The 15,289-nt window shown below is 50.3% G+C and overlaps 1 protein-coding gene across 1 annotated transcript in view; it reads right to left on the bottom strand.

Moving 5' to 3' along the window:
- Nucleotides 1-15,289, bottom strand: part of PRKD1 (protein kinase D1) — a 723,569-nt gene that overhangs the window by 204,539 nt on the left and 503,741 nt on the right. Inside the window, exon 5 of the mRNA XM_078659419.1 lies at nucleotides 8,876-9,086. Within this exon, the coding sequence (XP_078515545.1) occupies nucleotides 8,876-9,086 (211 nt within the window). The remainder of the gene's footprint in view (nucleotides 1-8,875; nucleotides 9,087-15,289) is intronic.

The following is a 15,289-nucleotide window of genomic DNA, read 5'->3' as shown; positions in this document are numbered from 1 at the left end:
CAAGTTGCCTTGAAACTGAAACCTATACCATGAAAAACAACTTGTAAGGTCTGTGCGCAACACTAGAAAGCCGAACCGCGCACATCGTGTGATCTAGAACAGCACATGGTACAAACAGTTATGTTATACAGCACTTAAGTGCACCTTGAAGAGACCTAAAGGTGTCTAGAAGAGCACTTGGAGTTTCCTTGAAAAACACACAAGGTTACATCGAAGAGCCCTAAACTGTCTGTGAAAAGCATCTGAAGTTGCTTTGAAGAGGCCCTGGAGCTGCCAGAAGAAGATGCTTTAGAGAGCAGATATCTGGAGAGCATTTAAGGTTTCCAGGAAGAGCCCCTGAAGGCTCTTTCACAGCACATGACGAGCGCCTAAAAGACACATTTGTCCAGCTTCAAGTGCACTTCTCCGGGCTGTTATCAACTCTGCCAGGCATGCTCCACTATCAGACATTGTACAGCCGTGAAATATATCCCTTTACTGGAGAAGCGTGGCTCAATGGTTAGAGCGGCAGACCCTGATGCAGAGGTGTGGCCCGGAACCAGGGTTCAATTCCCGCCTCGGCGGGTCTTGGGCTCAATTTCCTCGGACCTGATAATTCTCACCTCAGTGTCTAGTCTAATCATGGGTCCCACTCTGTGACTCTGGGCAATAGCTTGCTTAATCTCCACAACGGCCCCAGCAGCGCTTGGATGCCTGGCTTCACCTTGGGGGTGCCCAGGAGTGGGCATTTCACATGGAAAAGCCAGGAAGGGTTCCACAGCGGTATGAGTGCAGTGCCGGGACGCCCTGTCGCGTGGGCAGCCGTGCGCTTTACAAATACAACACATTTACATTTACTGTCTGACATCAACAATTACAAACAAATTTGGTTGAATCAGAACGAATAATTTGATTTCAGACAGAATGGGCTTATACAAGTGAACAAGGACACCTGCTCTTCGGATAGTGAATATATTGAATGACCGCTAACTGCTTTATCAGGCTTATGAGTGGTCTTACAAGTAGACTGGTTGATAGCCCCAGTGATCCTGTAGCCTCACTCATAGTGAACTGACAACACTCCAAGGCTTGAGTTTGGGGAAAGAAGGGGGCAGGGCTTTAAGTGGGCCGGGTCTCACCGGTGCTGAGCACAGGTGGTCGTTTTTCGGTCGAGCCTAGCGCAGCACGCATGCGCTGCTCTATGGGCGGCTTCTTGTAAGCACTCCAAACTTCCCCGAGACTTCTCTGTGTGGGTCTGGCAACTCCCACACATTCCATTGGCCTTTGCGTGTGGCTTTCAATAATGAAAGCACGCAAATGGCCATAGACGGGTGCATGTCTCGCCTATTCTCTGAACATTCACTCCCATGGCATTTGGGTCTCGGGAGCGAGCAGCGTCGCGCAGGGTGCAAGCTGCATTCCTGGATCATGTTACTAATTAACACAGCGCGGTCGTTTTCGCTTTTGCGGCTGTGCCTGTTACTATTGAAAATGTTTCTCGTTCTGTTAATGGTTGCAATACAGCACCCGTTTGGCTATGTACCTGGATCAGAGAACCTTGTGATCTGTAGTAAGCCTTGTAAGCTTGAAAGCTTGCACTTTCCATTGTGGGCCAGGCTGCACCTTACCCTTTTTTGATGAACACACGCATTTGAAAACAAGACACTGTTCTCTTTCTTTGCAGGTACTCTCACTAATGCTTTTGAATCACCTTGGTGTTTGCTTTGCTCTTTATTTTTTTAGATATCCATGGCATCTGTGAACCTTTGGGCGTCAGAATACTCATACCGTATCAAGTGATACACGGTAACAAAGTTAAGGTGGCAGGATTGAAATCCTACATATTTCTTCAGTTTACTACATTACGTGCAATTGATCACAAAGATCTACATCTACTGGATTACTCTCAAACCTCCCAAGGGACAACACAATCGCAGCTGTCACGAGTGGTTCGGTGAGATGTGCTGGTAAAGAAAGCAGGAGCCCTCTCAGCCTCTACTCGGCTAAGGATGAGGTACATTTTGTTAAACTCAGGGCATAATGTAACAAGCATTTGCAATGCAATAGGACTTGCCTTTACGCGAGTTTAAGCTACAGGCATTGTAAATTACAATGCCTTTTATTTATGTTTTAAAAACCAAAAACGTAAATAAAAGGCATTGTCATTTACAATGCCAGTAGCTCAAACCTGCATAAATGCGAGACCTATTGCATTGCAAATGCTTGTTTCCGACTCCAGTGACAGCAGGCACACCATGTGCGTGCACTCACACTGCTCACTTCCCACTAGTGGAGAAGTTATGTCATGATATCATGCAAGGGGGGCGTTGTAGAGGAAGGGAAATCCTTTAAAGAGAGTCATTTTCTCTCTGGATTTCCCTTCTCTTTTTGAAACTCAGGAGCAGCAACATTGTTGTAGTGTCACCAGGGCTTTAAGTGGAAGCTTTTTCAATATTATATACTAGCCATTGTTGCTGCTTATCTATCTTATGAAACTAACAACCATTGACAAAGCCAATAGTCCTGACCTGTAGGTATGATGTGACTTGTTGTATCATATATCTGGATGCAATGACAGAAACAGCAAAATACAAGTCGGGCCGCACACCTATGCTAAGCACAGATGTTAAGTCACGCCCTTAATTACATTTGCCACGCCCCTTTGAGAAACCCCCTAGTTTATTCAACCCACTTAATGCCCTGGAAGGGGGCAGTGGTAAAGAGAGAAAGAAACATTGGGCCCTATCTCAATAGTCGGTAGAGCACCCCATGTGGTCTGGTGAGCACTTGGCAGGATACAAGTACTATGTAAACTATTGACAAACACTAAACAAGAATTAGAGGATTTGGCAAAACAACGCTGTAAACATGGTTGTTTAGCAGGTAAGTCTAACGGAATGGCTCGCCTGTCTCCGGGTGATGGCAAACTGCATCAAGTCCCAAAATCCACCAAGAACCAGGCATGGATCCCAGGAAACCCCAGGGACTTGAGGTACTGCAACTGAAGGGAGAAGTGGGAAAATACCAAGAGAAAAGCAAAAATGCAAAGCATTTAGATAACAGGGAACCTACTCGCGAGGGAACCAGAAAAGGAAGAAAAACAACGAAGGTGGAGGTATGCAAAGACGGGTGATGAGCTCGTGAGAAGTTGGCAACCACTATGAAGCATTGTCAGGCAAGGATGGACTGAACAAACTCCCTTTGAGTGCTGACTCTGATGACCATGGCCTAGAAGTGCATCATTCTGACCCGGAAGTCCTGCCCAGTGCGCTCTGATAGGCCAACCCCCAGAGGCAGGATCACCACAACCTTCAGGCGACTGATGTGCTGATCCTAGAGGCACTCCAAGGGTGAAGTGGCATCGAGTGGACTCTGTATGGAATGTACTTGGACAGTGTGAGGGTTTAACTGTCATGGTAATGGACATTGTAACATTATTTTATCCAGCCCTCCCTCATTGAAAGTGACCCCCTGGAAACATAAGTTTGCCCAGGCTGGAGACAGAATGTCCTATGAAAAGCTGAAACCAGCATCAGGCCTTCCACAAATGATGGTGGTTACCATGAATGCACTGAGGCCCCAGATCTCTTCCAAGCCAGAGATACTGCAATTCACTCCAATATCACCTCAACCTTAATCTCGGAGGAACCAACGATGAAAGAGGGAGGAGGTGCAAAGGGAGAAGACCAGAAGCCCTGGTAAGGTTTTTTTTTTCTCGCAAAGATGATAGATAATAAATGTAAATATATTTAAATATTTAAATATGAGATATAGAGAAAATCATACAGAACGAACAATCCATTCGGTCCATTCATATCCTAAGATTTTAAATTATTCGGAAGTACGTTTACGACCGACATGTTTTGAACCTATACAGAAATAGAATTCAAAATCTTACGCAAACTATTTTGCTTGGGTTTCACTTTTATAGTAGCCATCTCTAAACTGCAGAAATCTAGAAATTGAAGCCACTGCTTGGGCTCCCTGGCTGGTGTGCTATCAATCCAGGATTTCACAATACAGCTTCTAGATAACACTATTGCAACCAATAACATTCTTTCATATTTCATGGGTAAGCGTAGGGAGAACCTAAGAAGAATTGGGTGAGTGGATCTTTGTTAAGTAGGAGATTAGTCTGTTCAGGTGCTGGACTATATGACCCCAATAGTCTCCAATTTTTGTACGATGAATAAAAATGTGAATAGTTTCAGCGTCAGGCTCCCCGCACCTGGGGCCTCATTTATGCGAAATGACACATCGCTGCGTGAAAGCAGCGGTGCGTCACTTCTCAGTGCGCACACCTTGCGACATACCTGATGCGTCATATTTAATGTATGACGCATCATGTCGCAAGGAGTTACAGATACGTCAGTATTTCGGACATATCTGTACGCGCAAAAGTGACGCATTGCTGGAGTGTGTCACAAAAGTGATGCAACTCCAGCAATGCGTCCTTTCACATGGGGCAAGCCCCATGTGAAAGGGCCTGCGTCAGTCTTACGCCTGCTGTGAGGCAGGCGCAAGATTTTGACGCAACGGCGTCCTAGAAGTGACGCAGTGAAATCTCATAGATTTCACTGCGTCACTTCTACAAGGCTTTTTGCGGGGGAACGCCCCCCCCGCATACATTATACCTGACGCAGGTATAATGTAGCGCAGGAGTTTACAAAGTGACGCATCTGATTAGATGCGTCACTTTGTAAATAGTGCGCAACAGAAGGCATGTTTTACGATGCCGATGCGTCACAAAAAGTGACGCATCGGAAGCGCAAAACTGACGCAAGGCCTCATAAATGAGGCCCCAGAAGCCTTGAGAGTCCGGCCCAAGGCACCAATAATAGAGCCTTGTAGGTGTGTAATAGATTTCCTGTATCATCTCACTGCTGATGTGTGAAGAATGAAACACTGAGCACCTTATCTCGCAACACAAAACTCTTAAGAATATCATCTTCTGAGATAACCTCCCCCACTTTATCAAATCATCCTTCTTCTAGGTAGAACATAGTGTCTGTCGCTCTAACTTAAATAAACTGACATGCGCGACAAATAAGCCTTTTACCAGTATTTGTACCAAGAAAATGTATTTATGATAAAGGTTCACAGTTTAAACTAAGCTCCAAATTGTTGGTAAAAACTCCTATATGTTTAATTTTTGTATAAAATCCTCTAGAAGGGACTGAATGTTGAGCAGTGAGGAAATACAAAGAATGAAAAACTAAACCATCAAATGGCGGATGAATGTGTAGATGTGGGGAGCTATTCAATAAAGAAACAAAAGCAATGTGTGAAAAATATGGAAGTAAAGAATTATGCCAGAAAGAGATATAGTTGGTAGATGTTGGTATCTCAAGATATTGTGCGATTGAACACCGTACATGAGATTAGCCGGCTACAAAATTTCAATGTGTCCACTTGAAATATATAACCCCTTCGCCGCGGGGCTAATTCCCCCACGGCGCTGGGGGGAGGGGGGTGTGTGAGCAACGCCACGGTGCTTGTGACGAGCTCGGCTCGTCACGCTGCACGGTGGCGCTGTGCTCATGACGAGCTGAGCTTGTCATGACCACACCCGTTTTCTTGGAACGCTCAGCACAGCGGGGGAATTATCCCGGCGTGTGAGTGCCGCGCGGGTCATGACGAGCTCAGCTCGTCATGAGCACAGCGCCACTGAGCACCGATGGTGTTAAAGGATCAAAAAAGCCAACGGAGGATGATGGGTCATCAGAAAGAGTCCATAGTAGGGTCAAATTCCTACTAAAGCCCAGGGGGCATATTTAGAAGCCCCTTGCGCCGCCGTTGTATCTCTTTTAGTGATGTACCGGCAACACCGTGTGGTGCCCCATGTTTACAAGTTCGTGGCCTTGTAAATACATCCCCTTATCACGCATCACCTTGCGTGAAAGGGCCGTGCCATGGGTGTTGCTGTAGGTATTCCCATGCAACACCCATAAATTCTGCCTCATACCCAAACGTACAATGTTTCGTAAACCTGTAAATGCGTCAGAATGCTACACCTTCACAGGGGAGGCTTAAAGAGGCGCAGCGAGGAGAAATGTTTTCATTTCTCCTAGTTGTTTCCTCTTTCTATGGTTGCCGCCTTCTGCAGCACACACAGTAAGAGGAATATGCCTCTTAGGATTGTTTTGTGCAGGAAGGTGTCCCTTCCTGCAGAAAAACAATCATCCCAGCAACGCAGGCACCCTTGCACGTGGGTAATTAATACACGTGGGGAATTGGCGAGGGCCAGGACCCCACATTGCTCAGTGCACGTGGCTGAGGACTGTGCTCGGTGAGCCGAAGCGGTTGCGGGGTACCTTGTGGCTGCAGAGAGCCTAAGTCTGTCTCCTCCAGCAGATGGAGATGGTGTATTAATTACCCACATTTCTGTTGTTCACATCTGAATACGGCCAGTATAGCCATCTTGCTTCACATGAGTGTGGTATACGTAATTACAGAGTGGCTTGTAGGAATATTTGGTCCTGAAGAAAGCCTTTAAACTCCGTGTGGAGTCCCACAAAGGCAGAAAAGTGTTGCCCTTTAAGGGGGTATTTTTGTTTTGAACCTCCTATCCCCTTCTTTTTAATCCTATCCAAGGACACTACTGAATAAATAATTTGAGCCCCAGAGATAGTTTTAACCTATCACTCACTTTTTCACTGTACTCTGTCCCTTGCTCACCTAAATCACTTTGTGGCATCCCTTTGCCTGAAAACACATCAGCTCCTCTCTACCGACTACACTAGGCGGAGAGGCGTAGCCGACATCTGGGACCTTGCAGCCCCGATGTGCGGAGGAAGCCCAATGATGAAGCGTGGTTCTTTGGGTCCCCGACTCTTCTACATCTCCTGGGTCCAATCTCGACTTACGTCGTGGTTCGTAATCCCCTATCTTAATATATGGTCTGGTCACCCCCTTGGGGACCACTGTGTATTGGTGCTACTGACTGTTCTGTCTCCAAAGTATTTGGTGCATTGTGTGTATCTCCGGGTAGGAGATACTGTAAAGTGTTAGTGAGTGATTGTAATAAATATCTATTGTTATAAGTACAGAGCTTTCTATGGTTATCTAAATCACTAAAATCATCATAAGGGTCGCCAGGATTAGTGCAGGGTGCTATACTTACATACGGGGGCACAATATACTAACCTAGCTTCTCACACCATGTGAGAACACACTCACCATTGCACTGCAGCCCTGGTGGGAGCACACTCACCCTTGCACTGCAGCCACAGAGGGAGCACACTCACCCTTGCACTGCAGCCCCTGTGAGTTCACACTCACCCTTGCACTGCAGCCCCTGTGGGAGCACACTCACCCTTGCACTGCAGCCGCGGTGGGAGCACACTCACCCTTGCACTGCAGCCGCGGTGGGAGCACACTCACCCCTGCCCTGCAGCCCCTGTGAGTTCACACTCACCCTTGCACTGCAGCCCCTGTGGGAGCACACTCACCCTTGCACTGCAGCCGCGGTGGGAGCACACTCACCCCTGCCCTGCAGCCCCTGTGGGAGCACACTCACCCTTGCACTGAAGCCGCGGTGGGAGCACACTCACCCCTGCCCTGCAACCCTTGTGGGAGCACACTCACCCTTGCACTGAAGCCGCGGTGGGAGCACACTCACCCTTGCACTGCAACCCCTGTGGGAGCACACTCACCCTTGCACTGAAGCCGTGGTGGGAGCACACTCACCCTTGCACTGCAACCCCTGTGGGAGCACACTCACCCTTGCACTGCAGCCACAGAGGGAGCACACTCACCCTTGCACTGCAGCCCCTGTGAGTTCACACTCACCCTTGCACTGCAGCCCCTGTGGGAGCACACTCACCCTTGCACTGCAGCCGCGGTTGGAGCACACTCACCCCTGCCCTGCAGCCCCTGTGGGAGCACACTCACCCTTGCACTGAAGCCGCGGTGGGAGCACACTCACCCCTGCCCTGCAACCCCTGTGGGAGCACACTCACCCTTGCACTGAAGCCGCGGTGGGAGCACACTCACCCTTGCACTGCAACCCCTGTGGGAGCACACTCACCCTTGCACTGAAGCCGCGGTGGGAGCACACTCACCCTTGCACTGCAACCCCTGTGGGAGCACACTCACCCTTGCACTGAAGCCGCGGTGGGAGCACACTCACCCTTGCATTGCAGCCGCGGTGGGAGCACACTCACCCTTGCACAGCAGCCCCGTGAGTTCACACTCACCCTTGCACTGCAGCCCCGTGAGTTCACACTCACCCTTGCACAGCAGCCCCGTGAGTTCACACTCACCCTTGCACTGCAGCCCCGTGAGTTCACACTCACCCTTGCACAGCAGCCCCGTGAGTTCACACTCACCCCTGCCCTGTAGCCCCTGTGGGAGCACACTCACCCTAGCACTGCAGCCCCCGTGAGTTCACACTCACCCTTGCACTGCAGCCCCTGTGAGTTCACACTCACCCTTGCACTGCAGCCCCCGTGAGTTCACACTCACCCTTTTACTGAAGCCGCGGTGGGAGCACACTCACCCTTGCACTGCAGCCCCGTGAGTTCACACTCACCCTTGCACTGCAGCCCCGTGAGTTCACACTCACCCTTGCACTGCATCCCCGTGAGTTCACACTCACCTTGCACTGCAGCCCCGTGAGTTCACACTCACCCTTGCACTGCAGCCCCGTGAGTTCACACTCACCCTTGCACTGCAGCCCCGTGAGTTCACACTCACCCTTGCACTGCATCCCCGTGAGTTCACACTCACCTTGCACTGCAGCCCCGTGAGTTCACACTCACCCTTGCACTGCAGCCCCGTGAGTTCACACTCACCCTTGCACTGCAGCCCCGTGAGTTCACACTCACCCTTTTACTGAAGCCGCGGTGGGAGCACACTCACCCTTGCACTGCAGCCCCCGTGAGTTCACACTCACCCTTGCACTGCAGCCCCTGCCGGAAGAGGCCTTTCAGCAGCTTCTTGCACCACTGGCACACCGTGGGCCGCGTGTACGAGTGGATGACGAAGGTGTGAGGCACTTTGACCTTGGACAGCAGAATCTTGTCCAGCTGGATGGGGCGTCCGATGTACGACTGGGAGTTGGAGCGCTTCTCCCGGCCCATGAATGTTTCTGAAGGGGACTTCTGCTGTGGGTTAAAAAATAAGGGTGACGTCAGAGAGGTGGTAAGCAATGCAGCATCAGATCAGCAAGACAGGAAGAGCTTTGGCCCAGGTCGGCAACACTAAAAACCCCTAATCGTCATCTCTGAAACAATGCATACACCCAGCACCACGTCAACAATGATGTAAACACCAAAAACTCCCTCCCAGGATATCAAGATTGCAAACATCAAAACACCCGGCAACACTACAAGCATGTAAGCATCAAATCTGAGGCTGCCCGCGGCGCACGCAGTGTGCCCATATAAAAGGGCGCAAAAAACACAGTTGATGGACAGAATGTAGAACAATGTCATACATTCACCCCAGTACAAGGATCTGGGCCTAAATCCATCGTTTTTTTGCACTCCACACCACCCTGGGTTAGACACTGGCTATATGCAAATCAGCTCTGACCCTGTGCCTCATGGGAACAGTCCAGTCCGAACTATCAAGCCATGTCTTTCCCAGACCGGAATCAAGCATCCAAGGACCGGTTTCTGGCTATCAGCCTTCATTCAGCCTGGATAGCTTGACTCCAGTGGTGTGGAGAGCCTGGGACTCACGTCTGAGCATACCCAGCCCACATAAAAGGGCGGCCACCTTAGTGCCGCATTACGGCACATCTCCACACTCTAGTCGTGGGGACCCCCGGGGAGTCCCCAAAAGTCCGGCACTGAGGCCACATCACTTCCAGTGCTCAGAGGGTCGGACGAGGTACTTATACCTGTCCCGCCCACTCGCCTTACTCTTTGTTCCTCCTTGTCGTGCCGTCTCCCTCCCTACCGCACACCTGGCGTGCTGGCTGGCGGGTTCGGCCAGGTAGGGAACATGTTAACATGTTAATTTTGTATTGCAGGTGGAGTTACAGGGTGATCCGGAGGCTGATTGGTACATAGGGAACAGAACAGGGGTGCCCTATGCCAACAGCCAAACCCCAGGAGTCTCTACGGCAGGACTCTGGATGAAAACGTCAGTGCCCGCTAGTCCTTCAGGTGGTTGTAAGCCTGAGCAACCGGGGGCGTGCCTTCCAACGCTCCACCCCTAAAAAGGTGAGTAAGGTCATAGACCCACTACCACACCAGAAACTCTGCAAACAGCCAAGCACCACGTACCAAGTCAGCAATGCTGCAAACACTCAAAGGCCCACTGCCACACCAGAAACTCTGCAGACATCCAAGCACCGTGTACCGAGTCAGCAATGCTGCAAACACTCAAAGGCCCACTGCCACAACAGAAACTCTGCAGGCAGCCAAGCACCAACTGCCACACCAGAAACTCTGCAGGCAGCCAAGCACCACATACCAAGTCAGCAATGCTGCACACACTCAAAGACCCACTGCCATACCAGAAACTCTGCAGACAGACAAGCACCACGTACCGAGTCAGCAATGCTACAAACACTCAAATACCCACTGCCACACCAGAAACTCTGCAGCCAGCCAAGCACCACGTACCAAGTCAGCAATGCTGCACACACTCAAAGACCCACTGCCACAACAGAAACTCTGCAGGCAGCCAAGCACCAACTGCCACACCAGAAACTCTGCAGGCAGCCAAGCACCACGTACAGAGTCAGCAATGCTACAAACACTCAAAGACCCACTGCCACACCAGAAACTCTGCAGCCCGCCAAGCACCACATACCAAGTCAGCAATGCTGCACACACTCAAAGACCCACTGCCACAACAGAAACTCTGCAGGCAGCCAAGCACCATGTACCGAGTCAGCAATGCTGCAAACACTCAAAGACCCACTGCCACACCAGAAACTCTGCAGGCAGCCAAGCACCACATACCAAGTCAGCAATGCTGCACACACTCAAAGACCCACTGCCACACCAGAAACTCTGCAGGCAGCCAAGCACCAACTGCCACACCAGAAACTCTGCAGGCAGCCAAGCACCACATACCAAGTCAGCAATGCTGCACACACTCAAAGACCCACTGCCATACCAGAAACTCTGCAGACAGACAAGCACCACGTACCGAGTCAGCAATGCTACAAACACTCAAATACCCACTGCCACACCAGAAACTCTGCAGCCAGCCAAGCACCACGTACCAAGTCAGCAATGCTGCACACACTCAAAGACCCACTGCCACAACAGAAACTCTGCAGCCCGCCAAGCACCATGTACCGAGTCAGCAATGCTGCAAACACTCAAAGACCCACTGCCACACCAGAAACTCTGCAGGCAGCCAAGCACCATGTACCAAGTCAGCAATGCTGCAAACACTCAAAGGCCCCCTGCCACACCTGAAACTCTGCAGACAGCCAAGCACCACATACCGAATCAGCAATGCTGGAAACACTAAAAAACCACTGCAACACTAGAAACTCTGCAGCCAAGTACAAAGCAAGCAATGCTACAAACACTTAAAGACCCTCTGCCACACCAGAAACTCTGCAGACAGCCAAGCACCATGTACCGAGTCAGCAATGCTACAAACACTTAAAGACCCTCTGCCACACCAGAAACTCTGCAGGCAGCCAAGCACCACGTATCAAGTCAGCAATGCTACAAACACTTAAAGACCCTCTGCCACACCAGAAACTCTGCAGACAGCCAAGCACCATGTACCGAGAAAGCAATGCTGCAAACACTCAAAGACCCACTGCCACACCAGAAACTCTGCAGGCAGCCAAGCACCACGTATCAAGTCAGCAATGCTGCAAACACTCAAAGACCCACTGCCATACCAGAAACTCTGCAGACAGACAAGCACCACGTACCGAGTCAGCAATGCTGCACACACTCAAAGACCCACTGCCATACCAGAAACTCTGCAGACAGACAAGCACCACGTACCGAGTCAGCAATGCTACAAACACTCAAATACCCACTGCCACACCAGAAACTCTGCAGCCAGCCAAGCACCACGTACCAAGTCAGCAATGCTGCACACACTCAAAGACCCACTGCCACAACAGAAACTCTGCAGGCAGCCAAGCACCAACTGCCACACCAGAAACTCTGCAGGCAGCCAAGCACCACGTACCGAGTCAGCAATGCTACAAACACTCAAAGACCCACTGCCACACCAGAAACTCTGCAGCCCGCCAAGCACCACGTACCAAGTCAGCAATGCTGCACACACTCAAAGACCCACTGCCACACCAGAAACTCTGCAGGCAGCAAAGCACCACATACCAAGTCAGCAATGCTGCACACACTCAAAGACCCACTGCCATACCAGAAACTCTGCAGGCTGCCAAGTACCACATACCAAGTCAGCAATGCTGCACACACTCAAAGACCCACTGCCACACCAGAAACTCTGCAGGCAGCCAAGCACCACATACCAAGTCAGCAATGCTGCAAACACTCAAAGGCCCACTGCCACACCAGAAACTCTGCAGGCAGCCAAGCACCAACTGCCACACCAGAAACTCTGCAGGCAGCCAAGCACCACATACCAAGTCAGCAATGCTGCACACACTCAAAGACCCACTGCCATACCAGAAACTCTGCAGACAGACAAGCACCACGTACCGAGTCAGCAATGCTACAAACACTCAAATACCCACTGCCACAACAGAAACTCTGCAGCCCGCCAAGCACCATGTACCGAGTCAGCAATGCTGCAAACACTCAAAGACCCACTGCCACACCAGAAACTCTGCAGGCAGCCAAGCACCATGTACCAAGTCAGCAATGCTGCAAACACTCAAAGGCCCCCTGCCACACCTGAAACTCTGCAGACAGCCAAGCACCACATACCGAATCAGCAATGCTGGAAACACTAAAAAACCACTGCAACACTAGAAACTCTGCAGCCAAGTACAAAGCAAGCAATGCTACAAACACTTAAAGACCCTCTGCCACACCAGAAACTCTGCAGACAGCCAAGCACCATGTACCGAGTCAGCAATGCTGCAAACACTCAAAGACCCACTGCCACACCAGAAACTCTGCAGGCAGCCAAGCACCACGTATCAAGTCAGCAATGCTGCAAACACTCAAAGGCCCACTGCCACACCAGAAACTCTGCAGACAGCCAAGCACCATGTACCAAGTCAGCAATGCTGCAAACACTCAAAGGCCCACTGCCACACCAGAATCTCTGCAGATAGCCAAGCACCACATACCTAGTCAGCAATGCTGGAAACACTAAAAAACTACTGCAACACTAGAAACTCTGCAGCCAAGTACAAAGCAAGCAATGCTACAAACACTTAAAGACCCTCTGCGACACCGGTAAAACTACAAGCACCGCGTACCAAGTCAGCATTGCTGAACACACTCAAAGACCCACTGCCGCACTACAAACTCTGCAAACAGCCAAGCACCAAGTACTCAGCAAACAATGCTGTAAACACTCAAACAACCTCTGCGTACACCTGAAAGTCTACAAACATCCAAGTACTGAGTCAGCAATGCTTCAAACACTCAAAGACCCACTGCCACACCAGAAAATCGACAAACACCAAAGCACCAAATACCGTGCCAGCAATGCTGCATACAATCAATGGCCTCAGACCACACCAGAAAATCTACCAACACTCAAGCACAAAATACCGTACCAGCAATGCTGCACACAGTCAATGACCTTAGACCACACCAGAAACTCTACAAGCATCCAAGAACCAAGTACTGTCTCAGCAATGCTGCACACAAACAAAGACCTCATACCACACCAGAAAATCTACAAACACCCAATCAAAACGTACTGTGTCAGCAATGCTGCACACAAAGACCCTGTAACACACTGACAAACGTCACAATCACCCAAGCACCAAGTACCATTTCAGCAATGTTGCACATAATCAGAGACCCCAGACCACAGAAACTCTGCAAACACTAGTGCAACAAGCAGGGTCAGCAATGCTGCACACAAAGACCCTCCTCCTCACCAGAAACTCTGCAAACACCCAGGCACCAAGTGCTGTGTCAGCAATGCTGTAAATACTCAAAGACCCTCCACCACGTTGAAATCTCTGCAAACACCCAAGCAGCAAGTGCTGTGTCAGCAATGCTGCACACACTCAAAGACCCGAAAACACCCCAGAAACTCTACAAACACCCAGGCAGCAAGTGCTGTGTCAGCAATGCTGCACACACTCAAAGACCCGAAAACACCCCAGAAACTCCACAAACATCTGGGCAGCAAGTGCGGTGTCAGAAATGCTGCACACAAACAAAGACCAGAAAACACACCAGACACTCTACAAACACCCGGGCAGCAAGTGCGGTGTCAGCAATGCAGCACACACTTAAAGTCTCAAAAACACGCCAGAAACTCTACAATCACCCGGGCAGCAAGTGCGGTGTCAGCAATGCTGCACACACTCAAAGACCCGAAAACACACCAGAAACTCTACAATCACCCGGGCAGCAAGTGCTGTGTCAGCAATGCCGCACACACTCAAAGACCCGAAAACACACCAGAAAATGTACAAACTCCCAGGGAGCAAGTGCGGTGTCAGCAATGCTGCACACACTCAAAGACCCGAAAACACACCAGAAACTCTACACTCACCCGGGCAGCAAGTGCGGTGTCAGCAATGCTGCACACACTCAAAGACCCGAAAACACACCAGAAACTCTACAATCACCCTGGGAGCAAGTGCGGTGTCAGCAATGCCGCACACACTCAAAGTCTCTAAAACACACCAGAAACTCTACAATCACCCGGGCAGCAAGTTCGGTGTCAGCAATGCCGCACACACTCAAAGACCCGAAAACACACCAGAAACTCTACAAACACCCAGGCAGCAAGTGCTGTGTCAGCAATGCCGCACACACTCGAAGACACGAAAACACACCAGAAACTCTACAAACACCCAGGCAGCAAGTGTTGTGTCAGCAATGCCGCACACAAACAAAGACCCGAAAACACACCAGAAACTCTACAAACACCCAGGCAGCAAGTGCGGTGTCAGCAATGCCGCACACACTCAAAGACCCAAAAACACACCAGAAACTCTACAGGCACCCGGGCAGCAAGTGCTGTGTCAGCAATGCCGCACACACTCAAAGACCCGAAAACACACCAGAAACTCTACAAACACCCAGGCAGCAAGTGCGGTGTCAGCAATGCCACACACACTCAAAGACCCGAAAACACACCAGAAACTGTACAAACACCCGGGCAGCAAGTGCGGTGTCAGCAATGCCGCACACACTCAAAGACCTGAAAACACACCAGAAACTCTACAGGCACCCAGGCAGCAAGTGCTGTGTTA

This window comes from Lissotriton helveticus, chromosome 9, assembly GCF_964261635.1.
Source record: "Lissotriton helveticus chromosome 9, aLisHel1.1, whole genome shotgun sequence".
Taxonomy (NCBI): domain Eukaryota; kingdom Metazoa; phylum Chordata; class Amphibia; order Caudata; family Salamandridae; genus Lissotriton; species Lissotriton helveticus.
This window is presented reverse-complemented; position numbering and strand designations above follow the sequence as displayed.